This window comes from Thermobia domestica, chromosome 13, assembly GCF_964235325.1.
Source record: "Thermobia domestica chromosome 13, izTheDome1.hap1.1, whole genome shotgun sequence".
In the NCBI taxonomy this organism is placed as follows: Eukaryota; Metazoa; Arthropoda; class Insecta; order Zygentoma; family Lepismatidae; genus Thermobia; species Thermobia domestica.
The window spans coordinates 198,561,166-198,586,400 of record NC_137466.1 but is presented as its reverse complement, the minus strand read 5'-3'; the positions used below and the strand labels follow the sequence as shown (position 1 = coordinate 198,586,400).

The window sequence follows — 25,235 nt, the reverse complement described above, 5'->3', positions numbered from 1 at the left end:
CTCGCTGTCATTTATATAAGGCTCCAAGCTGGACGAATGGTCTCCTGCGAGAGAGCATAATCTAAATTTGTGTTTTTAACCTTTAATTCATATAAAATAAAGTCTTGCTTGTTAAAAAAAAAAAAAAAAAAAAAAAAAAAAAATCTATTAATTAAAATCTGACAGGCAAGAGATCTCTAACTACCTCATTAAAACAATACGTAACGCAATCTGAGAATATATCAAGTTAATCTAATTTGTGTATGTTTAATAACACTGTTCAACAAATTTTGATCGAAGGTATGTAAATTCTTTAATTTTTATGACTTTTACATTCATTTGAGCATAGGATGGCAGAAGTAAATAATAAAAGTGTGTACTTAGCACTATTTTTGCAAAATTGACCATGTATTAACAATAGTATACTTAGTTTTGAAAAAAAAAATCATGTAGAAAAGTATCAGATGTTTCCTAATGTAATTAAATTGAGAAAGTTCTGAAAACGTTGAACCAAAATCCTTGTAAGTAGTTATGGTTAAGGTTCTTGACATTTATTTAACCTTAATATGACATGTTTGGATAGCATTAAGGAATATACTAACCTATAGATCTGTATAATAACTAACTAACTAACTAACTCTATGGCCTATGGAACCCGGAGGTTCAATGCCGCGTTCACAAAAGCTCTCCACTGACTTCTATCCTTAGCTAATTGCATCCAGTTTCTACTTTGTGTTCCTATCTCTGCAAGATCCATCTTAATATTATCCTCCCATCTGCGCCTAGGTCTTCCTAATGGTCGTTTTCGTATGGGTCTACCAGTCAAGACTTTGAAAGCGTTTCTACTTTCTTCCATTCTAGCTACATGACCTGCCCACCTAAGCCTCCTAGACTTGACGACCCTAACAATGTTCGGCAAACCGTATAAACTATGTAGTTCCTCGTTATGAAGCTTCCGCCATTCCCCATTCTCGTTCCTCTTGGGTCCGAATATTCTTCTCAGGATCCTGTTCTCAAATACTTTCAGTCTATGTTCTTCCCTCAGAGTAAGCGACCATGTTTCGCAACCATACAGAACAACAGGTATGATTATCGTTTTATATATTTTAAGCTTCAAATTCCTCGACAGAATTCGCGACGACAAGAGATTTTGAACCGAATAATAACACGAATTCCCTGCTTTTAGTCGACATTTAATTTCTTCGTGAATATGATTTTCGTCTGTTAATATTGATCCTAAATATTTAAAAGTATCCACTTTATCAAAAGTATTATTTAATATTTTAACGCCTTCACAATTTGCAGTATTACGGTCCCGACGCACTTCCATGTATTTAGTTTTCTCTGCATTTACTTCTAAACCCATGTCCCTGCAAGCGTTTAATAAGATCTCTGCATTTATTTGTACTGTTCTCCTATCATCCCCTATTAAATTCACATCATCAGCATATGCCATAACCTGGTGAATGCCATCTGTATAATATTATACATTAATATTAAAATGAGCAAATCAATATCATGTAACATGAGTCGAATGGTGGTAGTAGAACATACTTATGAAATGTGTTCCAGTACAGAAAATTAAGTAATAATGTACAAGATAAACATTAACAATGCAGTAATGACAGATTGGCTATTAACCTTAGAAGTTACAAAAACATATGTGTGCAAATACTTCATTTTCTATATACAAGTACGAAATAATGGTATAAGGAAATAAGAACTCATATTATATATAGTTTAATTTTAATTAAGTGAATCAACTTTAGAGTATAATTAAGTGAAGTAAAGCAATTTTTAGTGATACAGTAAAACCCAGAAGTTTGACAGGAGAAAAGTACAGTACAATTTAAAAGTTCAGATCAACAACTGCTGTACATTGTAAGCAAAAATTGAGATCCCGTGTACAGGATAGATTCCTGTTGGTTTTATTTTGAATATTTTAGCTTAGATTGCTCTTTAAAGGTTACATCTGGAACATCCACAGCAATAGTCCCAACAGTATTCGGCCAACATAGTAGGACTTCACTTTCCTTCATATCTTTTCTCCCTTGATGAATACACTCTCCATGTTCATAACTTACTCCTCTACAATCCTTAGGAAAGAACTCTAGGTTTGAATGAAGAAAGTGGAGTTTTAGGGACTTTGTAATTTGTTACTTGGTCTCTTCCGAAGGATTGTGAACAAACACTCTTAAAGTTTTCCCAAGCAACTTTCCCATTAATTTCTAATATTTCATCGAACTGTTGATTTCTGAATAGCTTTCGAACCTGTGGGTCTATGAAGATGCCTCCTTTGGCATCACTTAATCTAAGAAATTTTCCTCTTAAGTACTTACAGCTCCTCCTACCACCCTTCCTCTTCGTGATTCACACTCGTAAAAAAAAATAAAAAAATAAATTAAGACCTGACTTAATATATAGCGGGGAAAGCAAAAATTTGTTTAAGAGCTACAATTAGTTCATGTTGCACGTTTTTCACTGAGTGAAGATTTTTCTAGTACACCAGTCACTTTTGCAGTAGTGAGAAGCACGATCTCTACTGTCCCATTCCTTAATAAAGTAACAGTATTTTGTATAACATAGCAGCAGCACTATTACTTTAAGGTCACCACAAATGACCTTACTGAAAGTCATGATGATTCGGAGTAAACGCTTCAAGTGTTCATAAGATTCCTTCTTATGAACTACATGACCAACTGGAATGAAAGAAAGCTCGTTTTTAATATGTAAAATCAAGGCTTTTAAGCTAGCCTTTAAAGAATCTATGAAGAGCCCTCACTCCTGGGATCGAAAATCATATTGAGAGCCTCCATGAAGCCATTTATGTCTACGCAGGTCATAAGTTTGTTTTGCACAGTAATAAATGAAGTGAAATTCTTCTCTCTATTCCCATACACTGAAATATTTACTTCTTCGTGCCGTAAATTCCATTGCTGTAACAGTGACACCCAAAATTTCGACTTTTCTTTTTTAAGAAGTTTAAATACCTATTGAGATTACTTAGTTCTTCTAGAGTTAGTCTTTGTGGTTCATTTGAAAGTGCGTTTACAACAAATTCAGGGTCTTTCGAAGTACTTGGTTCAGGTGATTCAACTTATTGATCATCACACAAAAGGTTGTATTCTTCAGGTGGGTGAGGGACAGATAGTTCCGCTCCATGTGGAACTGGATACATTTGCAGATGGAATGTTAGGATAGATTTTGTCCGCGTCTTCCGAGAAATTCCCTTCTGGACGGGAGGAACCATAAAAAAGTAGCAGTCATTGATGTGATTGTTTCTCTCTCTCCGAGTCATGGACACTGCAGAAGGCATTGAACGTCTCTTCCCATTTATCCAATTTCATAGATGTAACGTGCCACTATGTGCTCCGTCCTGGGCCGCTGGTTATAATAACCAGGACAATTATTAGTATGCGGGATTCGTAATTTCTATGTATACTGGCTATATTTTGAAAGTAAGCATTTAAAAAATTTCCATGCAGAATTATCTTGAGTTATTCTATATTTACAGTGAATTTCAGACTTGAACTAGCTAAAATATTACCAGAAAAGTGCTATTATCTTCATAAATTAAAAAAAAATTGTGAAATACTAAGGTAATTTGGATAAGTAAAAGTAACTGTTTTTCTAACTTGATAAATTTTATAACAAAATTCATGAAAATTTAAATATGCAATACAGAATAATCTTTAATTAAATATCAACAATTTATAAACAAAATTGAAAATCCAAAAAATATATATATGAGTTGACTGGTAAATTTGAAATCTTCACAACAAGAATACAACTTTCGGTAATAAATCTAATATATATAATAAATATAATACCTCCTAATCCTTATAATTCCAATATGAATTCAATATCTGATCTGCAGGAAAAATTTAACAATATATATATATAGAGTATATTAAATAATCAAGTTTTAACACTCACCCAATTAAATATGCTATGAACAACCATCAAAATCCTTCAGGAGGACTATTTCGAATAACCTCTGTTAACACGCTTTTCATATTATCACACCAATTATAGATATTTCGGTATAGAAAATAGAACTTTCACAAATATAATAGGTTGATTTTTTGGTAGCTTTTAACAAATTCACAAAATTCTTGAAATTTATATCACGATAATTATTCAACTATACCACTTTCTTGAAAACCGTTAAAGATTCACATTAAGCAGAGATAAACCTTGCCCAGTTCGACATATCGTTTCGAATGGCTGTTCAATCTACCTACAGCTCATTCGAACGTATGTGTTTTCAGAGATTCCCGCTAGAGGCGCTCTAGTACCCTGAAGTGTAGGTACTGAAAGCATAACCTTCTAGGATATCATTGACATAACTTTTTTTTTTTTTTATAATGTGATCTCATCACACGTAACAAATATCGCCCTCCCGGCTATAAAAAGTTGGCACAACTTTTTATTTATATTTTAAACCATAATTTTAAAGTATTCTTATCCCAAATTTAATTATGAATAGATAGATTCTGTTAATCTTGCTAGGTATCTATTACTATTAACTTCTACCAGCTAATTAATCAACTACTGATTCTAACTAACCATCACTCTTACTCTATTCACTACATACCAAACGAAAAAAATAACTGAACTAAAGAAAAAAAAATTCCCCCATAAATTCAATCACACCACCTAATATTCTATTAATCCCAACTACTCTAGTTAGTTAATAAGTATTAGTTATTACTAATAGTCCCTATCTATTCATAAAGTTTTACAAAAATTTCATTCTCAATATGTTTCTATATATATATTTTCAGGAGGTAATCATACTCTTCCTTATGAAATTAATTTCAGTAATAATAACAATATTCATTATACTTATCAAACATAGCACCATCATTATTCCAATCAATCTTGAGCGTCGTTACATCTGGTTGAGCTTCGTTACATATATTCCATAAAATTTTCCATGCCGGAATTTGGACAAATACATTTTTTTTTTTTTACAAACATTTTCGGGACATAGATACAAGACATCCAGATCTGGAACACTAATAAAAACATATATTAGAAACACTTTAAAATATTTTTAAAAACAATTTAATATATTATCTCTACTTATATAATGTTTATCTGACTAGATGGTTTGTTAGATTTTTTTTTTTTTTTTTATAATTCTGACTAGATTAATTTTTTTTTACCTTTTTTTTTTTTTAACTTCAGTTGGGAATCAAGTACAGAAATATGCTTAATATATTTAATATTTATGATGCATTTCCTCTCCTTTCTCTATACTTTTTCGTCAAACTAACATGACTCTTACGGATATCTCTAGGATTGTCTACATTAACAACTCTTATGGTATTCCTACCCAGAAAACATTCGATTTCGAATGGTCCACACCATTTCGCACACAAAGATTTTGTTCTTTTATCTTTCATTGATGATAATACCTGTGATTTAATTAATACCTTGTCACCCACATTATAATCATTATCTAGTCGGCGTTGATTGTATATTTTCTTTTTACGTAGCCATGCTCTTTCCATGTTATTTAAAGCTCGATTCCATAACTCGGGATCCCTAGGATTCAAATCCAACATACTTATTTTCCACTTAATATCCAGTGGATTACAAACATTATAATTAAATACTAAATCCATAGGACTGCATTTCGTATCCTCATGGATGGCATTATTGACAGAAAATTCAATTTCCCACAATCCTTTATCCCATGAGCTTTGTTTCTTTCCAAAATATATTCTTAATGAATTTTTTATAGTAGATACGTATTTTTCACTGGGATTTGAAGCCGGGTGATAAGGGATATACTAATATCCTTAATACCATTTGCATTAAGAAAATCTTTGAATTTAGCCGATGTAAATATTGAATGATTATCATGACATATGCTAAAAATAAATCCATTTCTACACATTAATTTATATAACTTATTAATCACACTTTGTGACGACAAGACCTTAATTGGTTCTAGAAATACTCTTTTAGAAAAGGAATCGACAACTATCAAACAGTAACGTCCTGACTTACTTTCAATTAGTGGTCCTAGTAAATCTACTGCCCAGAGTCCATTAACTACATTCTCATACTTAGATACTAGCTTTCCAGTAGGTTTTCTATTATGGCAGTTGACAATCTGAACAAGTGGATACGTAATCTTTTATTTCCTTCAATATCCCATTCCATGTAAAACGAGCACAGATCTTAGCTATAGTTTTATTTATACTAGCATGAGAACCTGGCAAAATATTTGAATGAAAGAATTCTATTATACTAGGAACTAATTCCTTGGGCAAACATACTTTGTATGGATTTCTTATGGCTCTTGTTTTCTTACATAATATGCCTTGGATTAATTTATATCCTTCTACTTCCCTTTTTGCTTTTAATTCCTTAATAATATTACCTAATTCAGGGTCCTTTAATTGATGTTCTTTAATAGATATATTAGCAAAAGGCATATTCCAAAGGTTAATTAGACAATAATTATTTACCTGTTCGGAATGAGAAAGTTCAGTTTCCATTTCCTCAAAATTATTCTGATCACGTAACCTTGAAATAAAATCTGCTGTTATATTCATATTAGAGGATATAGATTTTACATCAAACGTAAATGCAAATAGTCTGTACAATAATGATCCATAACGTTTAACCCTTTTCATATTCCTCAAGGCATACACAAGTCCAGAATGATCCATTCTTAATTCAAAAGGTTTATGCAAGTAAGTACTAAAACGTTCCATAGTTTCTATAGCTGCTAACATTTCTAGCAAGTAAATCGGCTTATTAAAGTCATGTTTCTTTAGACGTCTACTATAGAATGCTACAGGTACCAAGTTATTATTATCATCATATTGTTGTAGGACTCCCCCTAAACTTTTGAGACTGCTATCCGTATTGACAATAAACTTCTTATTTAAATCGGGTAGTTTCAACATTACATGATTGGCAAATAATTCCTTAATATCTTCCAATGCTTTTTGTTGTTCCGGTCCCCAAACAAATTGAGCAGAAGCCGCCCTTAAACGTTCAATAGGTTCCATAACCTCATGGAACTGCGGGACGAACTTTGCATAGTATTGTAAAAAACATGATAAAGAAATTAATCCTTTTTTTGTCTTTGGAGCAGGTAACTTTCTAATTACTTCTAACCTTGAAGGGTCCATGTACATTTTCCCATTTTCAATAATAAAGCCTAAATATGATATCTTATTTGAAAAAAAGGTACATTTCTTTGTGGATAAAGTTAAACCTTTTTCTTCCAATAACCTTAAAACTTTTTCCAATAATTGCTTATGGCTTTCTATATCTGAACTTTTGCAAATTAGGTCGTCCATATACCATTGAACCCCTTCATCTTTCAAAGGATACAATAAGTCAGTTAATATTTTAGATAATACATGACTCCCTGCTGCCAAACCAAAAGGTAAGACTTTATATTCATATAAACCCCTATGCGTAAGAAATGCTGTTAGATGACGGCTTTCCTCTGTTAAAGGTATGGTTAAATATGCTTTCCGTATATCCAGATGGCTAAAGATTTTACCATCAGATAATTCAGACAATATGTCTTCTATCCTTGGTGTGAACTGAGTATTTAAATAAAGATGACGATTCAAATCAGAATAATTAACTATTAATCTCTTTGTTCCGTCATTATTATTTACTAAAAAACAAGGGAAATCATAATCACTGTTACTTGGTTGTATTAAATCGGCCTTTAACATCTCATCGAGAATTTTATCCATCTCTCTTTGAGAACTCCGTGATAACGGGTAAGCCTTCTTACGAATAGGAGTGTAGTTATTTAACTGGATTTTATATTCAAAGTCTTTAATTTTACCAACATGTGATGAAAAAACAGAAGGATATTTACTAAATATCTCGTTAACATACCCTTGTAATTCAGGATTAGCTTCTAATACAGCAGGATCCACCCTCAATGGGCTATCCATCTGGTCCGACTGGATGTGGGGTCTGCTATTCAAAGATGGACTAACAGATGTGGCAACACTGCAAAATCCCTGTGCTGGATCTCCCGGATGTCTACCTCCATCCGTATCAACAGTCTGTACTGTGGATCTTTCCACCAAGTCTGAGTCACGCAGAAATAATTTAGAAGTCTTATGGTCTGGTTCACTGTAAAATAGATCACACGAACGAGTATCTCGATTTCAACAAGGGGGGTGGATATTTAGTGTATAATGTAACTGTATGTCCACTCCTTCCAAAGGGAGAAATAATTTATTATTCACTAAATCAATGTTTGCTTTCAAGAATTTTAGTTCATTTATTCCCAGTATAAATACTGGTTCTAAATTTTCAACTAGGAAAAACTTTAGTCTGTAAACACGATTTTTAAACTTAATGGGTATAACTACGCACTGATCCAGTGTTAACTTTTGTTTATCAACACCTATACCAATGAACTTCTCATTTATTATCTTCACTGGGTAGTTCAACTGCCGATTCCATTGAATAAAGCTTTGTCTATTAATTAACGATGCTGTAGAACAAGTATCTAAACCTCCTCTAATACTTTTACCTAAGACAAATGCATCGACAAAAGCCGCAGTCAATGTTCCCAATGAAAAAGTTTTTCTATTTTCACTTTTATTTCCATCAGCACTAATTTTAATCCCATCAATAGTATGTTCGCTTTTATTATTATCTTCTATTTGTTTATAATTACTAAAAGAATGCAAATCCTCTCTATATAATGGTTTGCTATTCTTACTGCTGTTCCCTCTAGAGCCGTCATTGCTTTTAAAGTTACCGTAATATTGCTCACGTATTCCTTTTTCACATTCCCCCATATTCACAGGATTCACATTGAACACCATATTCTTTTCTCCCAAATGTTCACTATTATGTTCCCCTCGGGATCGAGTCCGGAACCCCTCCATAGGAGTCTTCATCCGATCATTATATTTCGTATGTGTGTTGTAACCCGCACTACAATTATTGCTTCCACCTCCTAACAAAGTTCTTTCTAAATCTGTTTCTTCCCTTTCTGGAACTTCGGACCTCTCACTTTTAGTCTTTAACCGTGACCGTCGACTATTCCCTGCAAAGCGTCTTTCATCATTGCCATTATTATATCTAAACTGTTTGTTATATTCACCCACACTACTAGGTAAACCATTAGTTTGAACTCCGGTTCCTATTATCTGAGTCGGAGCCCTTAACCGGTCACTAATAGCTGCAGAGCGTCTTTCCGAGTTCACATCCATATTCAATTTAACTAACTGTTTATTTAAAAGGTACTGTTTGTTAGAAGCACAATTTGCAATGCGATGTTGTCCACCACAAAAATAACACTTAATCTTATTTCTCGGATTTTCACTTTTTTCCGATTTCCTCACCAGTGCGGTATACATTTCTAAATTACGTTGATGTTTTTCGTATTCCATTATATTACCCATAAGATCATCTAATGACATTGGATAGCTATATCTATAAATTTCAAATTTCATTTGAGGTTGCATGCCCTCCATTATAATATCCAACAATTCACTAGATCTACTATCATTTATAGCTCCGTAACATATTTCATAAGCATCACAAATATTATTAACATACTCAAGCAAATTTTCTTTAGGTCTTTGTATCACTTTTACATAACGATTTATGAGTTCTCGCCTACCTAAGGGAGTTATTAATCTACGAAACAAATATCCTGATATTTGCAACCAGTTATTAGTCATTTCATACAATGCTACTAGCTCCTGATTTAAACGACCTTCAGCTTTACTCAAAGCTGCTATCAAAACAGACTCAACTGGGAATATTTTTAATTTAATTATTCTAAGAACTGTCACTAGAAATTGAAATAACTGTATATCGTCTGTTCCATCTGTTCTTGGGATATACTGTATTTTCTCATTAAACAAATTACTGGAAACACTTCCATTTAATTTATCAGCCCGTATTTGGAATGGCATAAAACTATTAACCAAAGGTTCGTTACCTGCATTCTTTTCTTTTGCCACTATCGAGTCTTTATCTACAAAAGGATTTGTACTACGATTTTCTTCTTTTTCTTTTATGACAGCTGTTTGCCCCAGGTCAATAAACGGGTTTGTGTCTGCACTGACACAACTAGCACTATCTACAGACATAAGCGGTTGGAACTCGTTATGCAACAATCCACCTTCTGCTAAACTCGCAGTGGTGTTGCTTGCTATAGACAATGACTCAACCATTTCGCTGGGTTTATCTACCGCAGAAATATGTAGTGACCTTGACTCCCTTCCGGAATCTAAATACGATAAATCCCATCGTTGACCTACAGTCTGCGGTACAACAACTCCAGAATTTCCATTTTCAAATCCATTCAAAAATAAACGTGGTTGATTTCTTTCTTCCTTAAATTCCATCTTAATTACCAAGCAAACAAAAAGAGCTATTCTAATGCAATTTAAATATCGAAAATAATTACTATACCTTACGGTAAGCGACAACCCTTTAACAATCATTGACAGTGTTATTGCTATAGGCTATATATTTTACGTACTCTGAAAATACTGACATTTTATCAATCCTAACTGAACTAATTTTAATATCCTCCTTAACATAATTCAAAATAGATAGATATATACAGATTGATCCTGAAAAATGTCCATATATTTAATAGCTTACTTAACAAGTTTCCCACCTTAGTCAGATTTTGCCAAACAAAACCCCGCAATCTTAACATGTATTTTACTTCGTTTTTTGAAGTTAGATTCGAAACGATATGTTTGTAACGTGCCACTATGTGCTCCGTCCTGGGCCGCTGGTTATAATAACCAGGACAATTATTAGTATGCGGGATTCGTAATTTCTATGTATACTGGCTATATTTTGAAAGTAAGCATTTAAAAAATTTCCATGCAGAATTATCTTGAGTTATTCTATATTTACAGTGAATTTCAGACTTGAACTAGCTAAAATATTACCAGAAAAGTGCTATTATCTTCATAAATTAAAAAAAATTGTGAAATACTAAGGTAATTTGGATAAGTAAAAGTAACTGTTTTTCTAACTTGATAAATTTTATAACAAAATTCATGAAAATTTAAATATGCAATACAGAATAATCTTTAATTAAATATCAACAATCTATAAACAAAATTGAAAATCCAAAAAATATATATATGAGTTGACTGGTAAATTTGAAATCTTCACAACAAGAATACAACTTTCGGTAATAAATCTAATATATATAATAAATATAATACCTCCTAATCCTTATAATTCCAATATGAATTCAATATCTGATCTGCAGGAAAAAGTTAACAATATATATATAGAGTATATTAAATAATCAAGTTTTAACACTCACCCAATTAAATATGCTATGAACAACCATCAAAATCCTTCAGGAGGACTATTTCGAATAACCTCTGTTAACACGCTTTTCATATTATCACACCAATTATAGATATTTCGGTATAGAAAATAGAACTTTCACAAATATAATAGGTTGATTTTTTGGTAGCTTTTAACAAATTCACAAAATTCTTGAAATTTATATCACGATAATTATTCAACTATACCACTTTCTTGAAAACCGTTAAAGATTCACATTAAGCAGAGATAAACCTTGCCCAGTTCGACATATCGTTTCGAATGGCTGTTCAATCTACCTACAGCTCATTCGAACGTATGTGTTTTCAGAGATTTCCGCTAGAGGCGCTCTAGTACCCTGAAGTGTAGGTACTGAAAGCATAACCTTCTAGGATATCATTGACATAACTTTTTTTTTTTTTTTTATAATGTGATCTCATCACACGTAACATAGATTACTGACATAAGTGTTGTAAACTATGTGGGACGCCCAAACTTTATCGTGATTTCAATTTTACACTCAAAATAACAGTGATGGGCTTTGTGATTAATTGTATTATATACTGTTTTCGTGAAGATCACACGCAGCAGAACACAACTGAGATAAGGAACGGAAAGAAACTTAGCGTTGATATAACTCTTCCAGTGTTGGTACGTTAGTTTGCCACAAACGTGGTGAATATGTTCACTAATATAACACTATTACACACGGGTGGTCGAGGGTCACTACGAAAGTTTTAAGATGTGAAATAACTTACATACTTAAATCAATTTAACACTTACATTTTCTCAAAGTATTCACCATTACACTGTAGACACTTTTGCATCCTCGAAAACCACTTTTGGAAGCAGTGTTGCCAGTCTTTTTCTTCAAGTATTGAAAGTTCATTCTCGTAAGCCACTACAGCTTCTTCAGGGCTGCAAAATCTCTTCCCACGCATGCGATCTTTAATCCTGGGGAACAGAAAAAAAATCAAACGGGGCCAGGTCAGGGCTATACGGCGGATGTCATAAGTTTGACCTCCGTAGATTCTAAAAACTGAATTGTGATGTTGGCCGTGTGTGCGGACGCGTTGTCATGATGAAGCAGGATCCCACGCAATTCAGTTCTTGGACTTCGTTCCCGAAGCTTCTGGAACACTTTCGTTAGGCAAACAGTGGTGTACCACTGAGCAGTAACAGTTCTTCAAGTGGAACAGCTGCAACATGGCCAGATTTGGAGAAAAAAGTTGCGACCATCTTCTTCCCCATACTTCGCGGTCGCTTCACTTTTGTGGGTGGATTTTCGTCTGGAAAGATCCAAACTGTAGATTGGCGTTTATTTTCAGGGTCAAATTGATAGATCCAAGTCTCATCACCAGTAACAATGTCAGAGACGCGTCCAAAATTGCCTCCATCAAATCTTGCAAGCATTTCTTCACACCATTCCACACGCTTGCGCTTCTGCTGTTCAATCAAAGTGTGAGGCACCCAATGAGATGAAACCTTTCTGAGCCGAAGATGATCATGAAGAAGTTTTGTTACTGGTGGCGATCCAATGTTCACTGTAGATTCAATGTCCTTGAAAGTTGTTCGAGGATTTTCTCGAATCATTTGTTTCACAGCGGCAATATTTTCATCCGACACAGCTGTTGCCGGACGTCCAGCTCCCTCTTCATCTTTAAGCGATGTCCAGTCTCTTCTGAATTCACCAAACCACCGAAAAATTGTAGCACGGGAAGGAGCAAGGTCCCCAAATGTCCCCTGCAAACAGTCAAGGCTTTGTGTCTCGTTCAAACCACTTTTGAAATCGTAAAGGTTCATCGCCCGAAAATGTTCCCCTTCGAGCTCCATTCTAAACAGCCGAATACTGCTCACATCAACAAACAAGTGAAGGCGATACGGCCACGCCGATAAGCGAGGCGAGTTGAAACTCGCTTCGCTTCTTCGCTCTGGATACCACTACCGAACGCAATTGTTGGAATTCAAATACTATGCCACAACAATGTGTACCTCAAAACTTTCGTAGTGACCCTCGTAAAATCAAACCGAAAGCTAATTCTCATTTTCAAATTTATTTTCAGCAAAACAAAATTAGTAAGAATTAGATGATTTTGTTCACTTTATACTTTTATTGTTGAACAGTGTAATTAAACTGACATTCCCAGAAATGCATTACGTTTAACGAACTTTCAAAGTTAATTCTTCTAAGACAACTCTTCGTACATTCCAAATCTTAACAATTGCAGGTTGAGATGTAACACGAAGTTGTCATTGATACTGATTTGAGCTTAATACCATACCATACGACGCATTTCTGGATAAGTTAGTTTAATGATATCTGAAAATAGTTGTTAAAATCGTTCTTTTAAATATGTATATATGCGTGTTGCATTAACATTTTATATAAAATAATTACTTTTTCAGACTAGTAGAATAGTCGAGGCCCGCCGTCCCCCGAAGGCTGATGTAGCCCCTCAGAAAAGATTCGAAGTTGTTCAAGAAGAAAATAGAGGAAGTACAATCGAAGAATCATATCATGAAGGTAGTTATCTAGTCTTAATTTCTGTTTTGAGGAATTTACGGTTTTCAGCTTTGTATTTTATTATATCACATAAAGATAATGCTTATGATTAAGATATGACATTCTAGTTTTTGTATAATATTCGTTATCTCCAATCTGAAGAGTTTTGGGCGCCAAGATCAGTATAATTGCTTGATAATGTGTGGCTAATTGTTTCTTTTTCATTGATTCATTTTTATGTATATATCATTTAATATGTTGATTTGGAGTTTAAAGTCCTCGTGAGGACCGCGGCTATATGAGAAATGGACATACATCTTATGGCGAGATTCCAATCGTATGAGCTCTCACCGGGAATTGAACCTGGGTCTTCAGCTCCGAAGGCGCGTATGCTCATCATGTGGCACAAGGGAGTTCTGCTACCCTGCACAAGGTACGATACCACGGTTAGCTCTCATGATCGTGGATTTGATTCCCATTGGAGGCTTAAATGTTGATTAAGGATCACGAGGCAGTTGAGGACCCACTTGAAATAAGGTAGTGAACTCCGGTCAAGGAAAGAAAGAATGAAATTAGTATTTCTTACATTCATTGGTTTATTTCTCTCATTTAATCCCATTCTTTAGTCTTCACAATCCTAACAGCGGAATTAATGAATATTCAGTGGTTTTAGTACATAAGATGGAAGAGTAGAAATGTTGTTTTATTTACTGACAATATATTTCTTAAAGGGTTATAATAATAACGTTCTTAGTAATATATTAAATTATTTTTTAGAACCTGATACTTCTCAAGAAACGAGCACACTTGTCCTCGAGACATCGGCAATCAAAGAGGAATCTGAGGAGGAAGAAGAGGATCAGGAGCAAGGGAGGGATCGTTTCAAGACTGAAAGATCCAATATAATTTCATTGAAACCGACCAAGTTGTATGGAAACATACCAGATACACTAGGTAGGTCTGTTTTATTTTATTTTATTTTATTTTATTTTATTTTATTTTACTTTATTTTTTTATTGGCTTTCAGTGAATGTACTTGCAAGTTCAAAAACTTTACTGGGAGTACAATGGCCCAGGTGGAATTGGTAATCTTGCGTGTTTTCCATGGACGTACAATTAAATCACCAGTTAGTTTGGAAGGTCATTATAGTCCCAGCGACAATCAATGTATACAAAGTACAATCACTGTTGTCATTTTATGTGCAAGGTTCGTACTCATGTGTCTTCAGTTCTATTGAACCTCTGGTGCATGGGGTTCCTGGTTCGATCCCAGCTCGCTTCAAGTGACCTTTGTGGTGGACAAACGTCGTGTGCGTGGGTTTTCTCGGGTTTCTCCCGTTTCCTCCCATTTTCTTCATTCATTTCTCATCGTCATCTCCATCTCATTTAGCCTAGCGGGCATAACCGTGGGTGCAAAACTTAAAGATTTCATTTCATTTAATTTTTTCAGTTCTGTTGAGAACTGTAATCATGTTCATATATATATATATATATATATATATATATATATATATATATATTAATTAATTATTTTTTTTTAGAATAATCTCTATTATCACGCGCCAAAATTTTTACTATTCCTTCAAAACTACCATGAATACATAGTTGATCATTCACCAAACTTTGGAAAACATTTCTGTAGCATAACCGTCTCCTTTAGCCTAGCCGGCATAATCGTGTGACGTAAAATTTAAAGATTTCATTTCATTACCTTTCTTTAGCATAAATAAAGAAGTTCTAATGAAAATTTCTCAGTCAGGAAATGTCTCGTTTAGGAGCAAGTGAAGAAGAAAGAAAGAAAGAAAGAAATGGGTACCGCAATACAAAACAAGGAAATCGCAAACATCAATCTTATCCATAATATTATTTATTTATATCTAAGTTGTAATGGAGTAGGAAATTTAGAATGCTGTTTATTTTGCTTTAATTATTTTTTAAAAAAATATTAACATTTAATTACGATAAAAAGCCAATTCTTCGAAGTTAAGGCTCTTTAAGAAAATGTTATTTACTAGATTTGATCATATAGCTTCTAATCCAAGCGTTTTTGACCCAACCCATGTCTATGAAAATTTTTTATGATCATATCTTTGATATATGTACTGGGACGAAAAACAGTAAAATAATCTTACTCCACTATATTCTTTGTATGTAAATAAATATCATTCCTTTAGTATTTTGGCTGAAAGTCTTCGTCCTTGCTCATAAAAATCTGGACAGATTGTTTTAAAATTTTGGGAAGAAAAGTGGATAAAGAAAATTGTAAAACTGCACTGCACAAATTATTGATTGTAATCCAAAAAGGGCGCTGCACGACGAAATTGGCGTTTAGATTTTCAATGTTTCAGATAATTGAGCTTACTTTAGTGGCTGAATTATAGTTATCCAACAATAATGTTCATAATACATAAAGAGTGAAAAAGTACATGACTGGACCGGGATTCGAACCCGGAATTATTGGCATACTGTGCCGATGCGTTAACCACTACCTACCCAGTCCATTCCCAGAACAGCCATACACTCATTCTTCAGCCCCTTCCACTCTTCGGAATTATGAAGTCATGGTTTGTTGTCTTTAAATATTTGGAAAGCTCTGACATTAAATATATTTAATCCGTAGTATGTTTATCGACTCTTTGCAGACTGCTTTGTACAGTTAAGATAAAGATGAAACATCAATATAGCTTTTGTGATTAGTTAATAATGTATTTTCTCGAGAAGAGGAAAAGAGGAAGACGTTGAATGTCATTGTAAAACTGGATCTGTAATTTAACACATTACTCAATAAGTTCGTAGGATGACTAGTAAAACAACAACTTTTAGGCAAAATTCGATTATGTTCATCAACATAGTCTCCTTCAAGAGTGATACATTTATTCCAATGCTTTTTTTTCTTCTTTTTAGCTCCTCCGTGCTAAACGGTTAGCGTACGCGCCTTTGGTGTGGGAGACCCGGGTTCAATTCCCGGCGAAAGCTCATGTGGTTCGGATTCCACGTTAATCAGTAGGTTCACGTCTCATATAGCCTCGTTGCTGAACGGGACGTTAAACCCAAAATCAACTCAACTTTTTTTTTTTAACGACTTATCTTTGGCCTCAAAATAGGCTTCAGTTTCGGCGATCACTTCTTTATTGGACCCAAATCTCTTTCCCTGAAGCATTCTTTTTAGGTCTTCAAATAGGTAGTAGTCGCTTGGAAGCCAGATCCGGAGAGTACGTTGCATGGGGAAGCAATTCAAAGTGCAGTTTGTGCAATTTTGCTGTTGTTGCGATCGACTTATGACACGGTGCATTGTCTTAGTGCAGGAGCACTTTTTCTTCTTTATTTGGGGTCGATTTGTTTGCAATTTCTTCCTTCAAACGCACCAATAACGCCATATAATATTCGCTATTGATGGTTCTTCCTTATAATTGATGAATAAAGTACCGCGCGCATCCCAAAATATGGAGGCCAAAGTCTTACCAGCTAACGTTTGCATTTTTTGGTCACTTTAGGCAGCTTTCACCGGTTGCTGTGCACTCAGCTGACTGCCAATTTGACTCTGGAGTATAGTGATAGATTCAAGTTTTATCCATTCTCACACACTGCGTGAAAAAATACTTTGTATGCGCTGAAACAGCTCCAAACAGCGCTCTGGATTCGTCAATACGTTGTTGTTTTTGGTCGACTGTGAGTAGAAGCGGTACCCACTTCGAACAGAGCTTTCTCATGAACAAATGTTAATTCACTTTACGAGCGACCAAAATTATTTTGTGGACTTTTTCGATGTTTTCTGGAACAATTCCTGAATTTGGGCGAGCAGAACGTTTAGCATCATCGGTGTTTGTACGGCCACGTTTAAATTCAGTAAACCACTTCTCTACGATTTGTCTCAATGGAGTAGAGTCCGAATAACACTTGTCAAGCCATCGCTTTGGTTAAACCGTATTTTTTTCATTAAAAAGTAATGCTTTATCAACATACGAAATTCAGATTTTCCCATTATTTTGAAAATTACAACAGTTGTGTCACTAAAACACTGTAACTTGCGCACTAAACGTCACATTGTTGTGAAATTTTGACACATCTCATTTGAAGGTTAATACTTCCTACACATCATATGGATTTGTGAATAGTGTCGACATTTATATTCATCCTACGAACTTACCGAGTGATGTGTTATATAGGTTATACAGTGAAACTTGTCTATGTTGGCTACCATCGGTTCCATTGAAAAATGGTCAACTTACAGAAAATACGAGGCGCATCCCAAAAGTAAGTTTCCCACGCGTCCCATAACTAGGAAACCGTATGCTGCGCGAAGCGACTGCGTGTACGTGAGAGAGTAAGGTCCTAACATGGCGCATGCGCCAGCGGAACTTACCTAATTCTCTCAGTAGCGTCGTGGCAGTGATTGAAGATTGGCGTTCCTATTCCAGCTGCCGCCGCGTGTGAAGTGCGAGCAATGATAAAGTTTTTGAATGCACAGAGCATAGAACCGATTGAAATCCATTGTCAGCTGTATCGTTGTAAAAATGTCAATGCTGACTCTGTGCGCTTTGCTTTGTGCTCTAGGGTCAGTTGCTTCAACAGAAAACTTCTTGATCAACAGGCACTCCGTGACAGTGGTGTGCAATAAGGAGCGGAATATCTGCAGGAACTGCATGCTCATGCCGTTAGGCCCATGGACCTGGCACAGCTAACGATGGATTTCGATTCGCCCTGTGCATTCAAAAACTTTATCACTGCTCGCACTTCACACGCGGCGGGAGCTGGAATAGGAGCGTCCATCTTCAACCACTGTCACGACGCTACTGAGAGCACTAGGGAAGTTCCGCTGGTGCATGTGCCATGCTAGGACCTTACTCTCTCACGTACACGTAGTCGCTTCGCGCAACACACCGTTTCCTAGCTATGGGACGCGTGGGAAACTTACTTTCTAGATGCGCCTCGTAAGTGTGATTGGTGTATTTTTAGAATAGGATTTCTAGTATTACTTGATTGTAAAATTTTAATAAGCAATGACACGACAGCCACTTTTAAATAGTGTACAGTATTCTTTTATTCTTTTTGGGACATATACACATTCTAATTTTGTAGCTCTTGTATAATATCGTCTACCTCTTGATGAGCTACAAGTGTTCCCCTCGTAGCAAAATATGTTTTGAGAGAATTTTAAGGGAATTCATATATCAAAACCTCCGCTACCTTTCGACAAGCTGTCAGGTGCCAATAGTTGATAATTGAGATGGTTAGCTTTAACCTTGAGAATTTTCGAAATTAATAAAGCTCCCCACTGATGAAAGAAGCCGATATAGGTAATGGTTTTACCAAAACAGACAGGGTAAACAAAAATGTACAGCCATTTCATGAATTCCTGTACGTGCTTTTTCTTATTCACATCTTCCTTCACAACTCCTTTGTTAGAGTAGTGTTCTGGCCATTGAACTCCAAGAACAGATCGTGGGAATCGATGCTTTTTTAACTCCAATCACAAATACAGAACATCTACCTCTCATATGGGAATAGGAAAGAGTTAAGAAAAATAACAAAATGGCATTTTGCGTGGCCAGGATACGCAGGTAAATTTATCATTATCATCATAGGGTAAACATTGCTTTAATGCGGCCAACTTCCAAGATAGACAGTTGGGAAAATGGAGGTTCAAGACGAACCAGACCAAGATGAGCAGGTGGCCAACTTGAAAGGTTTTACAGTATTTCTTAAGTCACTAAAACGGAACAAATACAAATTTTGAATGATTCTCGGGTGGCAGTATTTGCATTTGTGGTGATTGTTGTAGATATTACCCCCGAAATTCGAACGCCCCAAAACTCGAACAACTTTGAATACAAACGAAAAATTCAAGCAAACTTTGCTCCAAAATATGATCATTGCTGGAATATGAACTCCTAATATGTTTCTGTGTGTTTTGTATACATTTCTGTAGCGCTCGTTCCACCGATACAACTTTTAGTGTATTCGCTGTGGTTCTTAAGAAGTTCGTTTTTATTCAAATAATATTATTATTTAATATTTACCATAAAATTCAGTGTATTTACTGTTAAAATCTTTTTAAAAAAAAACGAGTTAACGGATTAATGCAATTTCTGTTATTTTAAAACGAAAAACTTGTTTTGGAACTCGAACAGGGTTTTGGAATAGATTACGTTCGTATTCCAATGGAGCACTTTATATGCATAGAACGATCTTTTATTTGTTTTCAGATAATGTGATATCAACGGAGAAAGCAAGTAAACCCACTTTTGAATCTGCTCGAGGGAAGCGTGGAGGCCGAGGAGGTAGAGGTCGTGGAGGTCAAACGGCCGGCAGAGGAAGAGGCTCAGTGGCCAGAGTGTATCCTCAGTTCATTCATGGTCCAGCAGGTCCTCAAGGCAGAGATCAGCTTCCACCACACAAGATCCTGATTAATCCCCACTTCCGAGGAGCAGCTCCCCCGCCTCCAGAATGTGAGTGATTTCTTCATAATGACAAGAATCGTTTAGTTTAGAATTTTATAAAGTTTAAAGTAATTCTCTGTACTATAAGATCAGAGAAAGGTCGTAAAGTAAAAGTTCTTTTCTAAATGTTTCTCCTTTCTTTCTTTAAGAAAATTATACACAATCATCTATAATTTTACTAATTTTCCCCTTCCGGAAATGTACGTAGTCTTCAGAATCGCTGTATATCTTACAACCTTAACCTTACTAGATTGGTATTCGAGGCTGCAATAAATAATTGTTTCGTCATTATATTGTGGAAAACAAATGGTGTACAAAGGAAAATCTCAAGATCATATCTTTTAACCCGTTCGTGGGCAATGGGGAGTACTCTTCCCTCCAGAAAAGTCTAAGTATTCTCTTTTTTTTGCTGCACTAGAAAGCGTTAGTCTCATTACGGCCATGAGTCTTTTTCACCAACGGAATGGGAATTGCATTCGATTTTTAGCGTGTGCTGCCTAACATGGAAGAGGTATCGCTCTATCACTTCTAGAAAAAAGTGACTCACGAAAGGGTTAAATCTGTAAAATTTGCAAATTTTTCAATCATGTAAAATTACTATAATTTTGTTTATCATTTGAGACTTTACTGAGAGGTATCATTCTATTTTTATTTATTTATTTATTATTAATTTTAAACGAAAGTATGGAATCTAACTTTGTGATAGAGCTCTAATTTTTGATCTGTGAGTCTATAGTGTGATCCGATGTTGATGTTATGTTGTCCATGGCTCTTTCACTTCTTTCTCGTATTCACTTCATCCGACTAATTCATTCATCATCAGTGACTTTCATTTATCAACTATTTAATTTTTCATACATAGCCGCGATGTGTTAGCTATATTATGATTCCATTTCTATTCTATAGTAGTAGACACTTCGTACTTTCCATGTTTTACCTGTACAGATTCATCCCTTTCTGTCATGAATTTTAAATTTTAATCATGAAGGTTATAAAACACTATTTTCTAATTTGTTCTAGCAAGTTGAAACATGCATAACGTGAAAAGTTTGAATTTTATGCTCCAGGATATGAAATTTGATTCGTGCCAAGTCATCATCTGGACAAATACACATGAAATTTAAACAATGCCATATATAGGACATCGTGATTATCGTAGCTTCTGACAGATTGACATGAGTTATGCTCTTTATTGTGTATTCTCATCGCCTTGAATTTCATTTAGTTACAATGTCTTGTTGTTTCATCCATTACTTTATGGAAAATGAACTGAAGCAGTTTTTATTCTTTGCTATACATATGTCACATTATAACTTCGAACATCTAATGTGAGTATTTCCTTTACAATCTTCCCTCTTACGTCTTGATTGACTTTTTTGCTCCATTTACTGAGGTAGATGGCTCATCCTGTCAAAGCCAGTATCTTCTATTGCACGAACAATAGCTGTTCTCTTGTAGTGAATATATGATTTTGTTGTCAGGGTGTCTATCGGTCATGAAAGTCACGAAATCAGAAAACGGTCATGAAAGTCAAGAAAAAGTCACAAAATTTAGTTTTTAGATCACGATTTTTTTTTATATATGGACAAATATAAGTACAGACTGGAAAATTTTTTCTTATAAAACATCAAAATTCACTACTAAAAATGTGTATGGTCGTATTTAGACCCTGCCAAATCGCTAGCAAAATATGCTTCTATCGCATGCATGAAAATTTGGCCTAATTCGCACGTAAATTCCCTCTTGAGAATGATTACGAAATTTTATGGTTTGGTAAAGAAATGGTCACGAAATTTAATTTTGAAATTTTAGTAGACACTTTGGTTGTCTTCTTCTTCGTGTGATGGCCTGTTACCGGACAGAGTATGAAGGCTTCCCCAACATATTGCCGGAACGATAAGGTTCATGATTTGCGTATGAGGGATACAGAATGCTTTTCTGCATTTGTTACGTTAAGTGCATTGTGAAATCAAACACAATGTCCAAGTCATATTTCTACAATCCTTTTCACAAATCCCCACTCCTCACATAGTTTTATACTGTATTTATAATTATGTGTGAGTTTTAGTTTAAAATTACACATTTATTGAAAACAAGGGCTGAGGTTTTTTTTTTTTTTTTTTTTTCGTTGAAGTTGTTGTTTTGTTTTGTTAAGTAGAAATACAACTAATATTTTCTTTATATACTGTCACAGTAGACACACTTATAAGTACGAGGTTAGTTCTAATATGGAAGCTTGTCTATTTTACAGTTTCTGGTCCTCAGTTTCGTCCTCCTTATCAAAATTTCAATGACCAGCCACCTCAAAGGCCGCCAATGCAGCAATTTCAAGTGATGCCACCTCCTCATGGGAATTTTCGAGGACCACCACCGAGGGAATTCCATCAGGACGTATTTGAGGTATGTTCTTTTATATATTATATAGAGACTTCGTATGAAGGTTCAGCATTAGCTCGTAACATCTTTAAACATCAAATTATTTTGCTATCAAAATGACGAATTTACTTTGTACGAAGTGAAAAGCGTCCCTGCACAGGAGTGTTCCGCTAAACTTTTCAGTTTGGAGTGCGAATCATCATATCTAGGATCATTTATCGCATAATTTTTCTTCCTTCCTTTTTCGTTCAAGTGTCTTAAACCACTTTTTCCCCGCTTATGTATGTCAACTAAAATATTCCAGCGCAATATTCGTGGAGGCTATAGCTGAATAGGTGGTGCACATTCGACTGGGTGGGTGTATCTGTAGTTAGTGCATCGGCTTAAAAAAAAAAAAAAAAAAAAAAAAAAAAAGGTTTCCTAGACTCCAGTTCACTACCTTTTAATTGAATTAGATTTGCAGTTGCCTCATGGTAACGGGTTAACATCGAATATTATGTGCCCTAAATGGGTCACGCGCCATATGTGCAGGAGCTCTATATTGCAAAGTAACGAAACCGAATCCCTGGCACAAAGCCAAGGAAAGCTTATGGTCGGGCAGGTGACACTCTCTTAACAGTTTAGATCAGTCATTTCAAACTTGATATCCTGTGACGTCACAGTCTGCAGCTTTGTTCTCAGTAAATCGCACAGAGAAAACAATTAATATGCAGGAAATCTGGTATGGATAAAGCAAGTGATATTGAGCAAATAAAAACGTCGATAGCGAGGCATAATGTTACTACTCGATAATCAATAACTACCCGCATCTACCAACATTTGTTTCTTCCATTCTGCTTTACTCATCGTGTTTCAATTGCAGTTTCTCTGATTCTAATACGATATGAAAAGAAGCGAAGTATTTCAACTATCATGGCGTTCCCGATGTAATTAAATTAGTGGTAGTCACTTGAATATATTTTGTACAATATTGAATGCTACACAAAATTATTCAGGCATGTGTTCGAATTTAATATGGCTTGATGTATAATGAAGTTTATCCGTCTGATATATATATAGGTGGTAGACTATAACCACACTTTGAGGTGCAGTTTAGCTCAAAAACATCCTATCCCTTGAATAAGAGAATTAAGTTGTTAATAAATTCCTTATTCACCGAACAATTTTAATTCTTTTGAATAGTAATGCATTCTCTTATAGAAACAAAATAAATCGAAATTCGGAGTTTTTGTTGTCTTGTATTTTATACAGAGGGTATTTTAACAAATATCTAGAACATTACTTGGTTTCGAATAATTTTGCTATATCCGGTTCATTCATGTACAAGTTAAAATACATTGCGGTCTATTTTGTTAGGCATTTTATACTAATGTGACTGGTTCGAGCATTGGTTGTGTGAGCATGGTTTGCGAGCATAGATTTTCATAGGTCTTTTTGTTTCCTATCATTATCTTTATTCGAACTTCACTTTCGCACTTTCTTTATTACCAGTCGCATGCTTTTGTGGTTTGTCTCTTTTAGGATAAAGAACGTAAATAAGGACGTCGAAATAAGATTTCATTTCGTTGGTCAGTGTTGTCTAAAAGTTTGACAATGATGTGTCCTTTTCATTTCGCATATTAAGATTTTTCGGAATTTTTGTTCGTTATGTTAAGTAATGATAACACAATTCTTTTCTATGACAAAGTGCCATAAAAAAAGATGATGATACATCCATTGGTAATAAAAAGCACAAAATATTAAATATTAGTAACGAGAGCATTGAATGTACGTGCTTTTTATATATATTCCAAGCATTAATTTATTTTCCTTTGATACAGGATCAATATGGTCTTCCTCATGACCAGTGGCAGAACCAGGATCAACCCCCGCAACCGATGATGTTCGGAGGATCGATGAATCAGCCTTCGATGTATCCACCGCCACCAATGTTTCACGCTCCACCCCAACCGATGCCAGGAAACCCTCCTCCATTGATGCCTCAGGGGCCACCTATGCATCAAGGGCCGGGCCCAGGGCCACGAATGCCTGGTCACTCATTCCATTCATCGCAAGTAGGACCACCGATGAGTCCAGTTCCTCCAATGCAAGAACATATGCAGAGACAGGTAAATATCGTTTTTATCTTCACTATGTCACTGTGAAATTGGGATTGTTGGATTGGAGTTTAGCAGTCTCTTTTTACAGCAAGGCTGTATGAGGTGTGGATCTACAGCGGCAACCATATGAGCTCCCGCCGAGAATCGAACCCAGGTACTGTGAAAATGGGATCAGTAAAGGAAAATGTTTTGATAAAGTGTTAACATGACTAATCATAATTGTATCCTCTTGTTCCTAAAATACGAGGGTAAGTCAACTGAAAACCATAAAAGTAGAAATAAAAATCCGCATATGGCGCCAGTGAGCTGTAAGTTGGCATGCCTGTTTACGATAGTATGCCGGATGTCTCCTAGGTGGCAGCAGCCGGCAGATGCACAAACACCGGCGCAACAACAGTTCCAAAATGGCAGCCCCACTAGCCACATGCACCAGCGAGGAGCAGCGAGGAAACTTTTTGGGTTTCGGTGATGAGGAGTGGCGCCACTCCTTGCTCGCTCACTTTGTTTCAGGCTGAT

General features: G+C 35.2%; 1 protein-coding gene across 3 annotated transcripts in view; it reads left to right on the top strand.

Moving 5' to 3' along the window:
- LOC145668932 (uncharacterized) overlaps positions 1-25,235 on the top strand; it is a 97,311-nt gene that overhangs the window by 17,079 nt on the left and 54,997 nt on the right. For all 3 annotated transcript variants that reach the window (XM_081737212.1, XM_081737213.1, XM_081737211.1), the window contains exon 5: positions 13,708-13,825. In XM_081737212.1, the coding sequence (XP_081593338.1) occupies positions 13,708-13,825 (118 nt within the window). The remainder of the gene's footprint in view (positions 1-13,707; positions 13,826-25,235) is intronic.